Below are 22083 nucleotides of genomic sequence, written 5' to 3'. Positions count from 1 at the left end.
TTTGAATGAAACGCTTGATTGTTCGATGATCACGCTTCAGAAGTTTTGCAATTTTGAGACTGCTGCATCCCTCTGCAAGATATCTCACTATTTTTGACTTTTCTGAGCCTGTCAAGTCCTTCTTTTGACCTATTTTGCCAAAGGAAAGGACGTTGCCTAATAATTATGCACACCTGATATAGGGTGTTGATGTCATTAGACCACACCCCTTCTCATTACAGAGATGCACATCACCTAATATGCTTAATTGGTAGTAGGCTTTCGAGCCTATACAGCTTGGAGTAAGACAACATGCATGAAGAGGATGATGTGGACAAAATACTCATTTGCCTAATAATTCTGCACTCCCTGTATTCTTGGGCAAGATACTAACCTTAAATTGCTCTCCGATGCATCCATCGGAGTATGAATGTGGGTGCGAATGTTAGTTAGAAAGCACTAACAAAATGTGCTTGCGTGAATGCGTGTGAATGCACAAGTTGTGTAAAGCGCTTTGAGTGCGCAGAAGAGTAGAAAAGCACTATAAAAGAACCAGTCCATTTACCATCTTTCTAATTTGTGGCTTTTTCAGTCTGTTATTTCTGATATGTTCATCTTTAATTTCCCTCTCTTTTCCCCGACTACACTAACTTTGTGGCTCCCCTACAGTCACAAGCGATTCTCATTGCTGGTCCCAAGACACCAGATCACTGCTTGCTTACATTCAGTGAGCATCCCATATCAAACTTCCCTTCAACACCCCTTCAACAGCTGGAATAAAAACCAATGTACCTGTGGCGTTGAATTCTTTCACATTTGCAGCTGCTGATTGCACAATTGCAAGCATTTGGTTTTGGTTTGGTTTTCTGGCTCTGAATGTAAGATTTGTTAATTTGATGGTTTATCACAGTTAATCGCTACCAGACAAAGAGACTTCAAAATGATCACCAGAGTGATTCTATTTCAGAAACATAAACAGGTAAAAACAGAGGCTTCAGTCCTGACAGTTCATCACTGCTTTTGCTACTTGTTCAGGTTCTGGCCGCTGGGCTGGGGTTGGCATGCACTCAACTATAAAATCACTCGGGGTCCTTGGCTAGCTTTCTGTTAGCATGCTGTCTGTGCAGATACTTGCAAAGACCTGCAGTTGTGTTAGCATTAATCAGGTAGTTCTCTTTTAAACATTCGTTAGCTGTCTCGCCATTCCAAGCCAGCTATACCAAGCTTCCCTAACATGGCAGACTGCTGCCCAGCTGCCCAGAATTCCACCCCTGCGGTAGGAAAATCTCAGGTTCAGATACACATGACGCTTGTGTGATGTGCAACACGCCTAAGCGGCTGTTTCCAAACCGGGTTCATGCGAACACTGCACTCGCTTTACCCTGAAAAGCCTTTGTCAAAGGCTAGCCCACCAGGCTAGCCTGTCGAAGAAGAACTCAATGCTGTCTCCAGTCGTTGCACCAATGGAGCACATTGAGTCGGCCACGCAAGGCACCAGGACATTGTCCACCAGCAGGAGGACAATGCCGAGGTCAGCTGCGAAAGCTATGTTGTCCTTTTCCCCCAAGGCTAACAATGAGCCACACCGTGAATTCTCTGAGGGAGCATCAGAACATCTCATTTCGGACAAGGATGATAACATTTTCTTTGGCCCCTCTGGTTGGAATTCTGCAACACAAGGGGCCGATTGTGAGAACCTTGGCACACAGTCCCGTGGCATGGAGCTAAATAGCTCCATGCCGCGGGACTTTTACAACGTTAAATAACGTTGTAAAACTGGAAGCTGAAAAGCTGGCAATCCCATGGCCCACTCCACCATTTTCTTCCTCCAAACACGAACTGAAATCAGTTGATTGCAACAGAAGGAAAAAAAAACATATTTGCCTGATGTTTAATTTTCTTTCTATCCCCTACGTGTGCACATAACTGAAGAACCCTTGCAATGCAAATTATAATGTGATTACAGTAACGTAATCCCTTGTAATGCATTAATCCCAACACTGGCTGCATTATCTCAAACATTTAACTAATTTCCAACTTGACGCTAGTTTGAAACGTAATGAAACATCATAACTTATAAGTACCAGAGAAAGTTTACCCAAAGTTTTTAACAGGGCAGAAATTTGATATCCTAGTGGCAAACTTTAAAATACATAAGCCGATAAAGCATCGTTGAAACAACTGCTCTTAGCTGGTATTTCGGGCCAAATAACTCTCTGTCTGATTTAGATTAATCTCACACTCCGATGCTATCTTCAAAAAGAAACACCTGATCAATATCCCACTTTCCTGCTGCAACAGTGCACCATCTCATTCTGGCTCCCGAGCACATAAAAGAGTCATTAAGATGCCAAAAATATTTGTCACACTGTAATGCAGGCTAATCATAAACAGATGGGAGAAGAGCGTGGGATTTTTTTGTATGAACGATCAGAAATGTTTCATACTTTGTGTTTGTGTCATAACTTGGCATACATTAGCCAAATTAATCTACACACTTACAGTGGGGCAAAAAAGTATTTAGTCAGCCACCGATTGTGCAAGTTCCCCCACTTAAAATGATGACAGAGGTCAGTAATTTGCACCAGAGGTACACTTCAACTGTGAGAGACAGAATGTGAAAAAAAAATCCATGAATTCACATGGTAGGATTTGTAAAGAATTTATTCGTAAATCAGGGTGGAAAATAAGTATTTGGTCACCTCAAACAAGGAAAATCTCTGGCTCTCACAGACCTGTAACGTCTTCTGTAAGAAGCTTTTCTGTCCCCCACTTGTTACCTGTATGAATGGCACCTGTTTGAACTCATCATCTGTATAAAAGACACCTGTCCACAGCCTCAAACAGTCAGACTCCAAACGCCGCCATGGCCAAGACCAAAGAGCTTTCGAAGGACACCAGGAAAAGTATTGTAGACCTGCACCAGACTGGGAAGAGTGAATCTACAATAGGCAAGCAGCTTGGTGTGAAAAAATCAACTGTGGGAGCAATCATCAGAAAATGGAAGACATACAAGACCACTGATAATCTCCCTCGATATGGGGCTCCACGCAAGATCTCATCCCGTGGGGTCAAAATGATCATGAGAACGGTGAGCAAAGATCCCAGAACCACACGGGGGGACCTGGTGAATGACCTGCAGAGAGCTGGGACCAAAGTAACAAAGGTAACCATCAGTAACACACTACAACGGCAGGGAATCAAATCCCGCAGTGCCAGACGTGTTCCGCTGCTGAAGCCAGTGCATGTCCAGGCCCGTCTGAAGTTTGCCAGAGAGCACATGGATGATACAGCAGAGGATTGGGAGAATGTCATGTGGTCAGATGAAACCAAAGTAGAACTTTTTGGTATAAACTCAACTCGTCGTGTTTGGAGGAAGAAGAATACTGAGTTGCATCCCAAGAACACCATACCTACTGTGAAGCATGGGGGTGGAAACATCATGCTATGGGGCTGTTTTCCTGCCAAGGGGACAGGATGACTGATCCGTGTTAAGGACAGAATGAATGGGGCCATGTATCGTGAGATTTTGAGCCAAAACCTCCTTCCATCAGTGAGAACTTTGAAGATGAAACAAGGCTGGGTCTTCCAACATGACAATGATCCAAAACACACCGCCCGGGCAACAAAGGAGTGGCTCCGTAAGAAGCATTTGAAAGTCCTGGAGTGGCCTAGCCAGTCTCCAGACCTCAACCCCATAGAAAATCTGTGGCGGGAGTTGAAAGTCCGTGTTGCTCGGCGACAGCCCCAAAACATCACTGCTCTCGAGAAGATCTGCATGGAGGAATGGGCCAAAATACCAGCTACTGTGTGTGCAAACCTGGTAAAGACCTATAGTAAACGTTTGACCTCTGTTATTGCCAACAAAGGTTATGTTACAAAGTATTGAGTTGTATTTTTGTTATTGACCAAATACTTATTTTCCACCCTGATTTACGAATAAATTCTTTACAAATCCTACCATGTGGATTCATGGATTTTTTTTACATTCTGTCTCTCACAGTTGAAGTGTACCTCTGGTGCAAATTACTGACCTCAGTCATCATTTTAGGTGGGGGAACTTGCACAATCGGTGGCTGACTAAATACTTTTTTGCCCCACTGTAATTGCTATGTGTGCTAAATACTACTACTAAAAGGTTTTTTAGATGTGTAGAAGGCACAATGTGTGGATGTTAAAGAGAATTTTTAAGTCTTATTTTTATAGTTTTGCCCATCCTTCTTATCAGTTGTTATAACACTGTAGCCACTAAGTTTATTGCTGATATCTCCACCTTTACAGCTTTGCTAATCTTTGTCGAAATCCTCTAAACAACTCCATTGGAATCATATCAAACTGCCGGTAACAATGTAGCTTTGTTCCCAGATCTCAGCTTTTACTTAAGTATATTGTTGTTTTGTTACAAATAAAGGTTCTTTCAGACAGTGAATGATTACTGCTGGAATCAGCAGGATGCAACTTTGGCACAGGAACTCCTGGCTACTTCCTGTCCTACGAGCCTATAAAACACAGACTGCTGCTGTCAAACTACTGCTCTGCATGCTGTTAAACAGAGCAGGTTATAGTGTGGAATAGAGGAATTAAGCATAGAGATATAATTAATATATGCCTTGCCTACTGTTGTAAAATAATGAACCTTGTTTATAGATCCAGATGAGTAACAGTAACAGACTTGATCCTGATATTGCAAGCCTCTGTTATTGATCTGTCTGGCCTCTGCTGGCAAAGTTTTTATCATTCATTGAACCTCAGATACAGTAAAATTTCTCCGGGAGGTCAGAGACAAGATTATGGATCTCCAGCTGCATTGTTGTAAAGAGTGAGAGAGAGAAGCTGAAAAAGTTTAGCTGTGAGGAGCACAGTTGTGGTAGAAATATCCATAGTAAAAACAATGGAAGCACAGGAAACTGTGCGATAGGATCAGGCCAGCAAAAATTGCAAAACTAATTCACTGAAATTAAGAAAGAGGTTAAACTAATGGAAGAGGAGATTTTTCTGCGTTCCCTACTAACCCAACTCCACTTTCAGCGTTTACTGTTCGAGTTCACTGAACAGACAGTGCACATGTTACTCATGTTGTGACTGTATTTTCAGTATTGTATTGCTTCCAGGTTTATAAAGCCAGCTGCATTTCCAGTGCTCCTGTATTTTCTGGAATATCAAATGTATTTTATAGAATTACAATTTATTAAATTGATGAAATTTCATGGAAAATGACTGTCATGTCAATGATTTGATAAGTATCTGATGATAAGTGTAATTTTGTATTATTCGATTAGTAATTGTGGAATTCCACAATTACTAATTGTGGGACCAATAATATTTACATTATACATGTTTTCCTTAGGCAGTATTACTGAAAGGCACAGCATACATTTTCACTGGCATGCAGATGATACCCAGCTTTATCTATCCATGAATCCAGATGACACACACCAATTAGCTAAACAGAAGGAATGTCTTATATACATAAAAACATAAAAAATTAGAAACATCCTGTCTCAGAGTGATGCTGAAAACTAGTTCATGCATTTATCACATCTAGGCTGAACTGCTGTAATTCATTATTATTATTATTATTATTATTATTATTATTGTTGTTGTTGTTGTTGTTGTTGTCTTTAAAGTGTCCTATAAAGCATTCAGTTCCAAATTGCAGCAGTGAAAGTACTGACACGGACTAGAAAGAGAGAGCATATTTCTTCCATATTAGCCTCTCTTCATCAGCTACCTATTAATTACATCACCACGGACTGCCATTTGGCTTTTTCTACCTTTAAAACCCGGAGAGCAGCCAAATGGCTTTTAGCTAAGCTTTAGCTTCAGGCAAGTGGAAGCTAAATTGGCTAGTCATTCATATGTATATTAGGTTGTTAGCTGGGAATTCTGGAGGGAGGGGAGTGGGGGTGTGTGGATGAGGGGGTGGGGGAGCTGCTAAAAGCGGTGAGCTTCCTTTTGTGTTTCATCTTGATGCATTCTCAATCATCCAGGGAAATAAATCTCCAAAAGTCACCAACTTGGAGTGTTTCAGTTTGCCATCTTAGGGAGAAATCAACACACATGGGTGTATGTCCTTTGTTGCTGAGATTTATTGATAAAAACAGTACAAAAAATCAACCATTTGTACACATTTTTACAAATAATTATAAAAAGTGAGTGAGTACATTTCAACATTTTCAGCAATCACTCACAATCCTGGCACTGCCATGGTATCTGTAGTCTGCATTTACCACATGTGTATCTGTTGCAGTGAACACATCGCACAGTGGCATGATTGTTCTTGCAATTGTGTTTGACCTGACACGTGGCTCTTTTTCCAGGGCTCGGTGTGGAGGGTTGTGTCAAAGGCAACTGTTCTTTTCTTGCCTTCTTCGCAGCTACATGAGAGTGAGCTAACTCCCTTGCAAGCTCCACCAGGAAGTCCACCCGTCTTTCCTTCGTCCCGGAGCATGCTTGATACAGCACATGTGCATTCAGTGCTGCCATGTCAATCATGTTATAAAACACGGCAACTGGCCAGCGCCGTGTTCCTCTGCGGACAGTGTACTCCCGAACCATCTGGTCCATCACATCCACGCCACACTTTGTTTTGTTGTAAAGGGTGACAGTGTTTGGCTTCCTTTTGGTAGTGTTATCAGTCTGAACCACGCCGTGCATGCTGCTAAGAATATAGACTGTCTTCTTCCGTTTGGCCGCATACGCCGTCAGCGTGGCAGCAGAGGTTGAAAACACCTAAGAAATAAGATAAATTGTTATTTCCATAGCACTTTTACACACAATGAAACACATAAACATAGAACCACAAAAGACCTGCAACATACCTGAGTGGTGAATTCATTGCGATCTGTCTGTCTAGTGGATTGAGGAATTTCCCTGCGAATCTTGTTGACTGTGCCGAGGATGGTGGTTTTCCGTCTAAGAAGTTTTTGCGCAAGTGAAAGCGATGTGAAAAAATTGTCCATTTCTGCCCTTGTCTAGGAATGGTTCCATCAGCCTCATTACTACATTTTCAGAAAGTCTCTCCCCAGTGGGACGACTGGGGTCCTTGCCAAGATATGGGAAGACATTGCAAATGTACTTGGATTTTAGGTCCCCACAAACTGGAAATTGCAGCGAACTTATCAGTCTTTGCTCGATCACTGCGGGTGGACTTGTCATCAAAGCGTAGGTGTTGCATGATTTCTTGGAAGCGGTTTCGTGCCATAGTTCCAATTATCTGTGGGTTTCCCAGGTTTGCTGACCAGCAGTCATTTAGAGATAGAACCCTGGTAACCCCCCGCAAGATGACAATTGCAATAAATGCCATTAGTTCAGGGAGGTCCATGAACCAATGAACATGCTCCGTTTGCTGTGCATGTTGAACAGTCCATTCTTGAATGCTACGAAGCATTGGTAGTGGACAATTGATCAGGAAGCCAAGCCAAGGTAAATGCAGACTACAGATACCATGGCAGTGCCAGGATTGTGAGTGATTGCTGAAAATGTTGAAATGTACTCACTCACTTTTTATAATTATTTGTAAAAATGTGTACAAATGGTTGATTTTTTGTACTGTTTTTATCAATAAATCTCAGCAACAAAGGACATACACCCATGTGTGTTGATTTCTCCCTAAGATGGCAAACTGAAACACTCCAAGTTGGTGACTTTTGGAGATTTATTTCCCTGGATGATTGAGAATGCATCAAGATGAAACACAAAAGGAAGCTCACCGCTTTTAGCAGCTCCCCCACCCCCTCATCCACACACCCCCACTCCCCTCCCTCCAGAATTCCCAGGTAACAACCCAATTTACATATGAATGACTAGCCAATTTAGCTTCCACTTGCCTGAAGCTAAAGCTTAGCTAAAAGCCTACCAGCCATTTGGCTGGTGGCGGGTTTTAAAGGTAGAAAGGTAGAAGCCTGGGACTGCCAGTGTTAAATCAAGAATCAAATTTAAAATCAATCTAGTCTGGGAGTCATTTCTCTATTATTATAGGGTTTTTACCTTCCAATATAAAGCTCCTTGAGGTGTAAGGATTTGGCACTGTATAAATAAAAATTGAACTGCATTGAGTTGAATGTCAAACTATTGACTGGTGCTCACATGGTTTTATTTAATTTTTTTACTGTCCTTGGATGACCAAAAAGCTATGATCCACCCATAATACACCTGGTCATAATAAAAACTCATTCATGGGAGGTCAGAGACAAGATTATGGATCACTTTCAGGTCCTGGTTGAAGTTAAAAAAAAAATTCCACTGTTAACAACAGTATTGCTTATTGCAATAAATGTGTATGCACGTGATCATGTTCTATACCTTGCAGGAGCATACAGCACAGCGATCAAAGCTGGGTTTCCAATCTTCTCCATTGCGTCTCATTCCTTCTTCCTGTGGGCAGTCACCACTGCAGCCTGGACCAGATGTGCACACACAGTCATAGCCTCCTGGGAGGTTCACACACACACTGTCATTCCAGCAGGTGTGTGTCTGCAAACTGCACTCGTCAATGTCTGGAAAACAGAGAGTAATCCATAGTAAATAAATGCCGGTCTTTTGTTTAAAGTTAGTTCTGTAAATGTAATTGTGTGACTAACAGTAAGGGTCAATAAAAGATCAATGGAAGAGAAAGAAACTGAGATCATTAAGTCATAAAACCAGTTAGGGACGGGGTGTGTTTGACTGAATTTACCAACTTCAGACGTTTTTGTTCGTGTTTCACTTTGCAAGGATGGACCTCATCACACCACAGATCTAAATATGACAATGTTTGTGAGAAGGCGCAACAGTTTGGATAATGAAACCAGTGAAGTTCCCAATACACAAATGCCACCACCTCATTCATTTATTATATTTATTTCTCTGAAAGTGCAATTAAAGGCAGTTCTCTGTCTGAACTCTCAACAGTAATGATAATGAGGTAAACTTGGGATTATCTTGTTGATAAATCTGATTTCAAAGTATGCTAGTATTTACAGGTCTTCCATTCTTATTCAGTGAATATCCAAGTTTTTTCCCCCCCTCACACATTAATCTTTATATTTCTGATTCTCTTTATTTTAGACTATCACACTCCTCTCGTGGGATGGTGTAATATTCCTTTTTCTTTGACTTTTCTAACAGGACTATCTGCATACAAAAACAATATTATTTTGCTCTCTAATTATTTTTAAGATATATGACAAAGGGCATATTTTGCTTCTAATCAAAATGCACTGTGCAAACTCTACTACTTTGCTTGTCTAAATTATAAATTTGCAGCCTTTCTTCGTGCCTGACACCTGTTAGTAGAAGCACGAGTACAAATTAATTATAATGAATGGATTATGTTCAAGATTAACCTTTTTCCCCCCCCGAAGAATAATCGTGTTCTTTTATCCGGTCCTTGATACCAAATGAAGCACATGTATTACAACACAAAATGCACTATTTTGCACATCTACACATGGGAATGTTTACCGTGTGGGGGATATGGTGTACATGCCACGCTCGATTTTTTCCCCCGCACATTATTGTGGATTCTGGAAAATATCTAATGTGACATTTATGATGTTTACAAATCTTTATTTTAACTCCCAAGTGCAGTCACTCCGTCAAATTACAGCATTTAGTTATTTTAGTGGCAGCAACTGAATTGACAAGTTGCTGGCATCAGGCAGATTATACTTTGCATACATACTGGAATCATAGCTTTAGCCACTTCGTTTATATTCTCTTAGCCGATTTGGCCGAATCATCAAAGGATCTGCTCAGTCAGCTTCTTTCCCACTTTTACCCACTAGAGATCAAACAAACTAATCATAACAGAGAGAGCGGATGGCATTTTTCTCTGCTTTTCTTTATCAGCATGGCACAGGAAGGAAGGTGCCAAATGTCTGTCCATAACTATTACCAAGCCCTATAATTTAACTCACTTTATCCCCACTAAATGTGAAGTAATCGGAGAAAAAAGGAAAAAAACAATTTTCTTTTAACAGCAGTTTGTTTTTTTCCTCTTCCCTGCTAGCGCCTGCTGCCTGAAGTCATCAATCACATTCATTCGGTACTGGCCGCATGCTAGCAGTGTTACATGAACAAATTGCAAAAGCAGAAAAAAAAACTACGTTATAAATAGTTAAATTCCTGATTTACTATATACTGAAGCATTGTACTCCCACTGGGAGGAAAATAGTCAACAGGTCAATTTACATTCGACTCAGGGTGAGTGATGACCGTCAGCACGGTTAAGAAGACTGATTTCCACATCACCATGTTTCCTTGCTGATTCTTACTGTTCACATTTCCATCAGATGATTTTTGGACATGCCAGACTGAGCTCTGCATGATAACACTGCCTCAGCTTTGTTTTTTAATTTGTATACAGTACTGTGAAAAGTACTTGCCCCTTTGCTAATCTTATTTTTTTTTATTGTTTTGTTATCTTTTGTCACCTGTGTAGGTTTCAGATCATTAAACGTATTGTAATATTAGACAAAGATAACACAGCTAAACACAAAAACAGTTTTTAAATGATTATTTTATTTTTTGAGAGAAAAAAGCTATCCAAACACACCAGGGCCCGTATCCCTAAAGATTCTGAGAATCCTCTCAGAGAGCTCTTTACTTAACCTAAAAATTCCTTGCCAGGAGTTTTAGCTTAGAAGTGATTCCAGAACATTTTCAGTGAACTCTGAGCAAGGAATGGATGGAAAATCCTATCTTAGTGAGGAGGTGTGGTTGACCCCGTTGCTAGGTATGAGTCATCATTTCAAAAGCCGTGATTGGTTGATCCTACAAGTTTGATGGAAATGAGCTTTTGGTGATAATGAGCAAAGGATGTACCCTCAAATCAATAAACATATTATATACTCTAATCTTATGCTGACTGTAATTGTAAATAATATTTCACATTCAAGAAAATATCTGGAAAATGAATAGTAAGCTGTAGGGGTTATAGCCATTAGAATCTAAAATATGTGAAAACTTAAACTCATTACACCCTGTTCAAATAATGATTCGTGTCTTATTTGCTCATATTAATATCCTAGCTGGCATATTTTGTACTTTCACTCCCATATGGACCCTGTTGAAAACAAGATGGCCTATCTCAAGAGGCTGTCCTTAATGAAGTAGAAATCACAACGTTACAAGTCCAGTGTGGTCTTAACGAGGGTAACACGGCTCAGCTTTTAGCAATGTCTGTGATTGCAGACCCAAGTCATCACTGCTGCATTGTTGCATTTTCCCGGTTGCCAAATACCTCGGGGTTGTGATTACTTTCGTCTCCGGTGTAATAGCGTTGTGGCGTCGAGTTGGTGAAGTAATTGCATCTCTAAGGAGATCCACCACAAACATGATTCCTGCACGATCCAATCTGTAGCATCTCAATAATTCCCTGTCATCCAGTGTTTGCAGGACATCTCTCCTGCCTCTTCTGTTGGCCATTTTGTGCAGCTGCTTAGGGGAACTCCTAAGCCACTAAAAGTTCTCTTCCCTGCTCTTAGCAGATCTCGCCTTAGGAGCCCTTTTAAGCGCTAGGAATCTTGAGGAATAGCTTTTATATTAACTGGGATTGTCATGTCACTTTTAGGGGAAATTCTAAGAAAACGTCATGACTCTGAGAATTTTCTTAGAATTTGGCCGCTAGGAGCCACTTTTTGCACAAAGATTCTTTAGGGATACGGGCCCTGGAACCTATCTGAAAAAAAAAAAAGCCACAAGAAAGAGACTGGGCAAAAACGGCACCCCTGGGAGAGTAAAAACCACTGCTGACCAAAAAGAGCACAAAAGCTTGTCTCCTATTTGCTAAAAAAAAAAAAAAAAAAAACACACCTTGATTCCCAAATACTAGTTCCAAATAAAGGTTTTTGGAACTTTTTGTAAAGTTTGGCTCCTGTAACATCTGGCATAAACTAACAACTAACACATCTTTAGAGTGGGGTACTCCGGCCTCAAATCCAATTGATGCATCAGTGGTGTTATCATACACAACATCCAACATTTCCCTATGTGACAGCTGTGGCTCAGAAGGTAGAGCAGGTTGTCTACCAATTGGAAGGGCAGCGATTTGAACTTCAGTGTCCTTGAGTGAGATCCCAAACCCCAAATTGTGCCTGAGTGTGATAATCAGAAAATACTTAAAGGCATAGACCAAAGTACTGTATGAATGCGGCTTGTAGTAAAAAAGTGGTTTAAATGCTCAACTACAGTAGAACAAACATTTCTATAAGTACCAGTCCACTTAATGTACAAATTCTTACATCTTACTTGCTTTACTTTAACTATTTTCTGGTCTATAAAACCATTTTTTTTGTTCTGTCTCAATAGTAACCATCTGACTATGACTTTTCCTCACAAAAAGAAAGGTGGTTTCTATTCCATATCCAGAACTGTGTGCTTGAGATGACCATCATAGCAATATTTGCCCCCACTGACATCACAAGAGTAGAAAAAACTGTGTAAAACTAAGCATTTAGAAAATCTCAAGTTTTTCTTTTGCTTCATAGGAATTACATGTACAGAAAATGTAAGAAAGAAAATGTCGCCAGGTGAATATTTCACGTGGCTCACTAGAGCCATGTCTTAATGAGGCCTTTAACTATTCCCATTTCCCCCAAATCAATAACAGACATGGTTCAAAAAAGAAGGCATGTGCACAGTTTTAGACATGTCTTTAATAACAAGAATGGGGAGTTTTTAAAGCATAGATATCAAGAAGCTGACTGCAGTAAAGATCCCTTTATTGAGCTATAGCTTTGTGCATACTCTCAAAAGTACAGTTAGATGGTAAAGTGTCTCTCTCTCTCCTTGCCTACAAATGGTCCTAAGCCAGGTTCTGCCAGAGGTTTCTTCCTGTTAAAAGGGAGTTTTTCCTTCCCACTGTTTGCAAGGGCTTGCTCATAGGGGATTTTCTGATTGTTGGGGTTTTTCTGTATTATTGTAAGGTTTTTACTTTACAGTATAATGCACCTTGAGGCAACTGTTGCTGTAATTTGGCATTGTATAAATAAAATTACATTGAATTGAATTGAAAAGGTGTTTGTAGTGAGTGCCAGAGTGCATCTTAAATAACACAGCTGATCAGGGGCAGCTGTAAAGTTTGTACTGCTTTATGAATTGTGAGTGAAAAACACAGCCAAACAAATGTAAGGCGATTTATTGCTACCTCAATCAGTGCTTACAAGCTAATATTAACTTGCTATAAGAGTGTAATGTTATCAAAGGACACACTAAAGCAACAAAAACACATGACTTGTACCTTTGGAGTGTTACACTGACATTTTTAGCACCTCTGGCACACAAGTTGCTCAGACTGTTAACACCATGCAACATATATTTATGTTACTGCTGGTGGAAAATGATGAGTGGTACCCAGCGGGCAGACCTGCTTTGTGTGGATACATGAATCTTGGCCAGTGCCTGTTGCCAAATCATCCCCAACAATGGTGACACTGCTTAATGTATAGCGCTCTAATTGGTTGCAGTATCAAGTTTGCACGATACAGAGAGATAGAGATCAGGAAGCGGCGCAGTCGGGAATTTATTGTGCCAGCAACAGACTATTTGCATACGCTAAATGAAATCCCCATCAGCCAGTCAGACACACTGTACCTCTGCTGGTGGAGGATTAACGCTCTTCATGCTACATTCGCCACATTCAGCCACAAGCTGCCGCTCACACATGAAGCCTGCTCTCACATGTGGCCTACGAAAGACGACTAAATACAAAAAGCCCTTTAGAGTAACCATCTGAGCACAGCCAATCACATGTAGAACTTACACTCGCAGTTAAATGTGCTGTTACACATGAAAGCACTAATCCTGTGTATGTACATGATAACACACATTTACAACAAGCGTACAAATTACTAAATCCCACTGACAGATGCTGGTAATTATAGAGCATCTGAAAGCTTGGGTATTTTAGTATTTACACTATTTTTCTTTGGTATGTCTCCAGGCAGTCCATATGGAAAAGGTCACATACACCACAGAGAGAGGGAAAATGATGCAGAAACCCTGTCTTGCAGGGAGACAGTGCGAGTTTATGCGGTATTATCCTCATCTTTATTCACAATCTGTTTATTAAAGCCACCTGTCTCCCCCTAAAGCATTAGGCGTAATGAACGACTGTCAAAACGCAGCCCATGCAGCTTTCAGTCACAGCCTCACCACAGCAGAGTTGCGTGGCACAATGCAACAGTATACAGTGTTTTGCCTGGGGCATGCGACGTGGTGTAGCCAAGCCAACACACAGAACTAAGAATGCAGTGAAATCTATCGTGAGAAAACACAATATGACACAGAGAGGAAGGCAGACTATGCGGATGTGTTTGAAGCGCCTGTGTGACAGCTGATTAATGGCCCTCTCACGCCCAAACTGAGGCAGAGTGCACTTAGTGGCTTCACAAATAAAACACTCTTGTAGATCCATGTGTCACACAGCAGGATGCCCTCAGAGCAGCTGAGTCATTTGCTCTACGTTCAAAAACAGAAATTAATGCCAACGTTACAACAAAACACTTATTTATAAAAAAAAAAAAAAGTGACACGTCCTTTTCATACAAGCCATTTTCACAGGGCACACATCCACAAACACTGTATGATTCCCTAATTTCCTTTTTTGCCAAAACACAGAATATTTCCGACTGATTACCACTTGAGTTATTTTTGCCACCACATAACTGTAGAATATCAGAATTAGCACAGGTCCACCGCTGGCGACCTGTGTTTCTCACAGATGAGAGCAGGTTCACCCTGAGCACATGTGACAGACATGAAAGGGTTGCACCATTTTTTCATTTTGATTTTTGGGGTGTCTTTGATTTCCACCCTCTGTTGATCATTTCCATTTCCATCAAACAATGTAGCATCCTTTTGTTCCTATCACATTACTCAATCCATGTCAGTTTAGATATCATGAGTGTTTGTTCCCCCCATTGAGCTCTGAAGTGTTTTCCAAGAGTTCCATTTTTCTGAGTCCTACTCCCACCTCCTTAACCCAATATCAGTAAAAGGACAGGATTTGGCATTTTATGCATAGATCTCAGTGGCTAGTGAAAAGAAAAACAAAAAACAAGTGAATGAGAAGCTATCCACATAAAAGCAGTTCTGTGTACGAAAATATGAGAGCAATCATATCTCATAGATTTTCATTTAAGGAGGGTGCTGGTTCATCAAAAGTCTTTGAAGTTTTCCATCTCCACACTGTTGCTCCCACAAACCTTTATTGTTAATCTGTGGGATATTCTGTAAAAAAATAATGACGAGGAGTAACTTGCACAGGGTGAAACACCCTGTGCGGTGGTGACATGCTCTTGGCAAACACAGAGCCAACGACGTGGTTAACTGACTAGTACTGCTGCTCCCTGCTTCGAGCTAACTTTCTTATTACAAAATGCTACTTTATGTTCGGTTGACTCATGAAGGGCTGTTGGAGGGATATTGTGGAAGGGGGAAAATCCTGTTAAAATGTCATTTGTACTTATTTCCCCTGCCGGCTTCCAGCCTAATACTGTAAATTGGGCGGAGAAAAGGTGGCGGATATACTATCTCTCCAACATGCACTCAAATGCATCCGACATGTACCATCCACATTTATGAAGCCTAGAGAGCAACACAAGTGCTTTCACTAATCACACCACTGCATACACCAAATTCCCAGTCATAAAGCCTCAGAACACAAGAAAGTTAACAACCAGTTAGACTTGCTTGAAGACTCATGACTGAATGTGCACATCAGAGTAACTAAAGACCATTAGATGAAGGTAATCAACCATATTTATGCATCTTATTATCATAAAGACATCTCATTACACAGTGTTTTCTTGTTGTGCCACTAGACACTTGATCAAATAAGTCCTACTTACAAGAAAGTACAAGAAGTACAAGAAAAATTATGACACCAAAAAAAGCAGTGCACTTAGGGAAGGAGCTTTGTGGAATGTGTTGAAATTAAGAACCAGAGTGGAGAAGTGGATTATATTGCAAGAAGGATTTTCTACTGCAGTTCCTGATGCTTTATTCACAACAACCATCACGACCACAGCAGCTGATGTAAGCTCTCTGCAGCTGCCAATATCCACGTAGAACCAAGCCACCATCATTTCAGAGCTGCAAGATTATATGGGCTGTATTTTTGATACCAAGCAGATAGCTGTAGTCATTTTTTCCTTTAATATTACCACTGAGGGAAATAACACTTTCACTCCACTGTCTAAATACCTGGCAAAAGTATACAAAACTGCAAAAACCTGAAAAACTGGATTTGAGATATTTCTTTTTTTTTTTTCTTTTTTTTTTCACTTACTGAACATGGGACAGACTTGACTGGGGGAAAGAAGGGGAGAAAGAAAGAGGGAAAGAGAAACAGCTGAGAAGAGGGACGGGGGAGAAGGGCAAAAACCAAAAACCAACAGAATGAGCAGAAAAAGAAAAAAAAGAAGAAGAAAAGAAAAAAAATGCATATATCAATCACCTGGATCACCTGCTGAGAAAGAAAAAAAGAAAACAAGCAGAAGAGAACAAGAGTAATAGAATAAACAACATCACAATGATATATGGGAATATGACAGTAAATACTAAATATTAAACATTATTGTGCAGCACATAAGATCAATAGAACACAGTGTGCTTTGAGGTAGGAGCCAAAAAGGGTGTAGTTTGTGGGTGTGATCACCCGTGTGTACACCTGTGAACATGGACGCGCTTGTTTTTTGTTTTTTAAAAGGTTCCTTCATGTAATGATCTGCTAGAGGGTGTGGGGGGGCCACAGCCCCGTCCTCCAGGGCATGAAGCAGGTAAGGAGGAGATCAAAACTCCAGACATCCAGAGGCCCCCAGAACACAAGAGACCAAGGAAGACCAACAGAGGGGCAGCCACGCCACTGTCCCAGAAAGAGCTGAGGAGAGTCCCAGATGAGGGCTCACTCAGCAGCCGCGGAGCAGAAGCCAGGGGGAGTTGCAGTGACGCGCCCGTGAGCTCCGCCGGCAGCCAGCCGTGCCTGAGTGACCGAGCCCCAGGCCGAGAGGCCGGGGGCACCCCACCTCCGAAGTGGCCCGAGCAAGCCCCAGGCTCCAGGCCCCGATAAGCGGCCGCCAAGGAGTGAGCCGGTGTGTACCCGGACGCCCATCCCCAGACACAAAGAACCACCAACGCACCGACGTCTGAGGGAGTCCGCCACTGGCAGGGGAAGTGGTGGTAGGGGGAGATAGGCCTCCATACCTTGGAGGGCCTAAGATGTCCCCAGAGAGGTGGCGCCTGACACCCAACCTGACATATAAACACAGACATACAGGCACACACAGATACAAACATCCATTCCCACCCTCATGCTCTCATATACACTTACTCCACACTCAACCAACGTGGAGACAGACATAAAGAGACGCTGTACACACGATCACACTCCCCAAGCGTACTCTAAGCCCCGGGTCTAGGTACCCTTGCCCCTGGAGGGGGGGGAACTGCACCCAGACCCAGGTGGTGTTACCCTTTTCCCTGCGGTGGGGGGAGGCAGACCGCCCCGACTCCGCAGCAGCAGGGAGGCCCCACACTCCAGACCGCAGTCGGACGGCCAACTCCTCCTCCTAGCCCCCCCGCTCCAGCAGGTCGCAGAGAATCGGGGTGAGAGAAGACTCCAAACCTCCCTCCACCCGCTCATTGTAGTGTTGATGCATGTGTGTTCTAAGGTGCATTTAAAACCCAGGAGGGCATGGAGCTACCTGCCAGAGAGCAGGATTTGAGATATTTCAAGTTTTTATTTGTATTTTGGAGACCAACATAAATGATATTTGTAGTAGGTGGTTGTGCTGACCTGTAAGTAATTGAATGAGCAAATATGACATCATAATGGCAAAACATTTGTAGTGTGGCAATATGAGGTGGGTGTTCAGTCTGTGTGTTAATGTGATGCAAAGCTGTTTTTGGTTAAAGTCTGACATTTCTGGTACATCTCTCTTATCGCTTTCCTTCAGAACTGAGTTGAAGTGAAACTCACTCTCTTGGAAGGGAATCTACTGAAATCGTGCCTCTCTTCTTCAAGTAAATAAATCAAACCAGACTGCTGATGTTGCAATATGATTTAAAGGTTAAATCAAGGCAAAAGCATTTCACTCAGCCAAACGATCCTGTTCGCTACACCTATTACACTCTGCAATGGTGCATGGGCAAAAAAAAAAAAAAAGCAAAGCAATGGCTTGAATTTCTTGAGAATTTTTTATCTGAGCTTCTGTTCTTGTAAAGGAAGAATGTGGGAAATAAACATAAAATGAGGCACTGATGTCACAGGATCGGGAATCAGCGAGCAGCTACTGTTTACTCAAGTTCTGTTGCTATTAACAAATGTGATCTTAATCAAATTAAACATTAGCTACATTATATTGCCAAAAGTCTTCAGTCAGCCATCCAAATCATTGAATTTATGTGTTCCAGTCCCTTCCATGGGCACAGGTGTATAAAATTAAGCAACTAGGCATGCAGACTGCTTCTAAAAACATGTGTGAAAGAATTGGTCCCTCACAATTCCAGTGTGGTATTGTGATAGGATGCCTCATCTGATAGATGAGGTACTTATCTGACTGCACTGTGTAAAATCTAAAGTTTGGTGATGGGGGGGATTGTGGTAGGTTTCTTTTTTAAGTAGTTGTTCTCAGCCCCTCCCAGTGAAAAGAACTCAATGCTTCAGCATACCAAGATATTTTTGACAACATCCCCAAACAGGACAGTTTGGGGATGGCCCTGTCCTGTTCTAACATGTGCACAAAGGAAGCTCCATAAAGACACAGATGACCAAGTTTGGTGTGGAAGAACTTGACTGGCCTGCACAGAGTCCTGTCCTCAACCCAACAGAAAACCTTTGGGATAAATTAAAGCAGAGACTGTGAGCCAGGCCTTCTCGTCCAACATCAGTGACTGACCTCATAAATCTGCTTCTGGAAGAACGGTCAAAAATTCCCATAAAGACACTCCTAAACCTCCTAAACCCTATGGATTAAGAATGGAATGTCAGTCAAGTCATATACATATGAAGGCAGATGAGCAAATACTTTTGGCAATGTAGTGTAAATCTGCTAAACACTAGCTCAAAGCAACCTTCTACATGAAATAGCCTCACAGTAACCTATGTAACCAACACAAAAACTATAACAATGGCACAAGGCCGACATGTGTTCCCATGAATAGCTTACACCAAGCGGTCGGATCTCGAGCTCTAAAGGTGACAAGACCTTTAATTAGACTGGTTGTCCCACAGAGGGCATGTTAAATCAAACACAAATGTGCTAAACCAATACACAACATCGCATTCTGTGCTTAGGTTTAGAGATGGAAGCTAGACAGTAACAGTATAATTAGACAGAGAAAAAGAGACGAGTCTACAGCTGCTAGGTGGCGGGCACACAGAAGCTGAGGAGGTGATGTTTCCAGTAGTGATAAGTTTCAATTCAGTGTATGCTCACCGATGCAGGAGCTCCCGTCGAGCAGGTAGGATCCATTGTCATGGAAACCACTTCTGCATTCACAGTGGTACCAGCCAGGCAGGTTGACACAGCGGGAGTGGTTGTGGCACTCAATCAGGCCCTCTGAACACTCGTCAATATCTGAGGACACGAACACACGCAGCAACATCACTGTCAGTCAAAACATTTTCCTGGCAACAAGCGCAAACCTGAAACTTCAGCTCATTTTGTGTCATTTGATGTTCTGCCTGTTCTTTGATCTGCAGCGGTTCAGCCAATCAGAACAAAACCACTGCGTGACAGCAGAGCTGGGTCAGCGGATGCCCACATTAGACAGCCAAACACATCTCCAGCTTGTCTGCCGCAGCAGGGATCAAAGTCTCTTAGAAATCACACCATTTGGCTGCAGAGTTGTTTCCAGTAGCGCACTTTTTTTTCCCCCTTTCTATTTCTTCTCCTTGCTCATTCACACTTTGTCTCTGGTGTGCAGCATGCATACAGAGGCTCACCCCAGAGGTGTTAGGTCTTTGCACCTTCCTGGGAGAGTACATCTCTCTGATCCATTATTTATGGTGTGAGCACTGCACTGTAAAAATTAACAACCTAAATATCTTCCCAAGTCCAGCAGTGATATACAGTTGACTCGAGGAGGTACACACTATGTGACAACTCAAATGATTTACCAGTACATGACGATAATTACAGTTGGCAATATTTCTTGAAAAAAGAGAAACATATCTTTAGAAAAGAACCTGAGGCCCTGCGTGTGGGGGAGCCGGGGACTGAGCAGCAGCTCTACTTCCTTAGCAACCGCTGCGTCACCTACATGTGCAAGTAAACTGAGTGAAAATGCTGGGGATCCAAAACTAAGTTGCCTGTGTAGTGCATGTGTCAGAAAAGTGGCTTGCAATAGAAGTAAGTGGCAAATATACAGTGCTTCATCTTGCAGCTCTTGCTTGACTGTAAACTTGGATTTTGTTTCTTGCATGTCAATGTATCAGTGCAGCTCCATGCATGACTTGTTGGTGTAGGGTAATATGATCAAAATAAGTCAATATCCACACTTTCTGAAATCTGCTGGGCTTTGTCTTGTTCAGCCTGATAGTGTTGCAGATTAAGCCTGTGATTAAGGGGAAGCGCAAAGTGCAAACATTTTTTGCTCCATATAAGAGTGCCAGTGACAGGGCAGGGCAATCCATTGTTCATGTATGTACTAAAACCGAGATACAGCAATTTTGTCATATTTTAAGCTTCTATAGAAATCATATTAACAAAGGTGTGTGAACCTTTTTAACAGGATGGCTTGGATGAAGAAATATCATGAAAAATATTGTGTTCAATTTGTTAGGCCTCCAGATCGTTCCATAATACATTGCACCAATCAGGCATACCATTATGACCACTGACGGGAACTGAATAACTAATTATCTCTTGGCTGCTTTTAGTGGGTGGGATATTTTAGGGATCACGTAAACATTTAGTCCTCAGAGTTGATGTGTTAGAACCAGGAAAAATGGGCATGTGTAAGGATTCGAGTGAGTTTGACTAGGGAAAAATTGTAATGTTTAGCCAAATTGTAGATGGCTAAACTACAGCTCTTGTCGGGATGTTGCCATCTGCAGTGGATCTATCTGCCTGACACAGTTACACTGTGAAGTGACATCTATGATGATTTTTGTTATAGCATCGTTGACTTCAGTATGCTGAAATGCCACCAATCCCACCGTGCTTAAGGTTAATAGTTAACATGCTGTAACAAGAAAAACGGTATTAAAAAAAATTGATTTGGTATTTGAACAACGGTCATGTTTGCACTGCTCCAGCCCTGTTGTGAAAGTACACACCTTGCCCAGGACTTTAAACCACACACATATTTACTGGTGTATAAACACAAGGAGAGCTCAACACTGTAGCCTGATGCACTGTAGGTAATAAGACGTGACAGCTGCTGGGAGGGTTGCCCTCTGCCCGCCTCTCAGGTCAAAGATCTGGTCAAAGTTACACCAAAAGATTCCCTCTCTGACATCTCACTTAAACAACCCAATATTAGAAGTGACTGGTGGCTGAGAGAAGCAGACTCCTCCAAAGAAAGAGCAGCACTGTGCAAGTACACGAGGGGGCATATGTTCAACGACTGTGTGTTGTCAAAACTAGGTAACTGCTTCATAATTATGCACATTGTTTTTGGATCCACAGGGTAATTTTTAAAAGAATGTCATATATTTATTTACTGTAGACAGATATAGTTTAAGACCTGGCTTTGGTTAGTCAGAGTATAATCATTTGTCCAGATTTGTATTGTTTCCATAAAAAGCCATAAAAAACAAAGTCCACGCAGCACTCAAATCATTTGTTTATACACACACACAGCCACACTGATTAAAACAGACAGTTAATTTTCAAATTAAAGGCCCTTGGAAAAAACACTGGAAAGAAAGTGTGAATTAGCATCACAGAAAGATTTGAAATCCATTTATGCTTAATACTCACATATATAGTTTAGAACTCAGTATTCTGTATCATTAATACTGGACCTCATGGAATAGCCTTTTTTGTTTTGCATCAGTAAACATGCTTATCTTCGTAATGGAAAAGGATTTGAAAAGATAATGCCCTCTATGAAAAATCTAGAGTACACAAATAACAGGCAAGAGTGCTGTCTGCTTTCTTAATAACAGTAATC

General features: G+C 41.5%; 1 protein-coding gene across 1 annotated transcript in view; it reads right to left on the bottom strand.

The window, feature by feature from the left end:
• Window positions 1-22083, bottom strand: part of LOC113027985 (protein kinase C-binding protein NELL1) — a 301737-nt gene that overhangs the window by 7084 nt on the left and 272570 nt on the right. The window contains exons 16-17 of the mRNA XM_026177879.2: window positions 19401-19541; window positions 8284-8477 (exon numbers count right to left, since the gene is read on the bottom strand). Coding sequence (XP_026033664.1) covers window positions 8284-8477; window positions 19401-19541 — 335 coding nt within the window. The remainder of the gene's footprint in view (window positions 1-8283; window positions 8478-19400; window positions 19542-22083) is intronic.

Source organism: Astatotilapia calliptera, chromosome 1, assembly GCF_964374335.1.
Source record: "Astatotilapia calliptera chromosome 1, fAstCal68.1, whole genome shotgun sequence".
Lineage (NCBI taxonomy): Eukaryota > Metazoa > Chordata > Actinopteri > Cichliformes > Cichlidae > Astatotilapia > Astatotilapia calliptera.
This window is presented reverse-complemented; position numbering and strand designations above follow the sequence as displayed.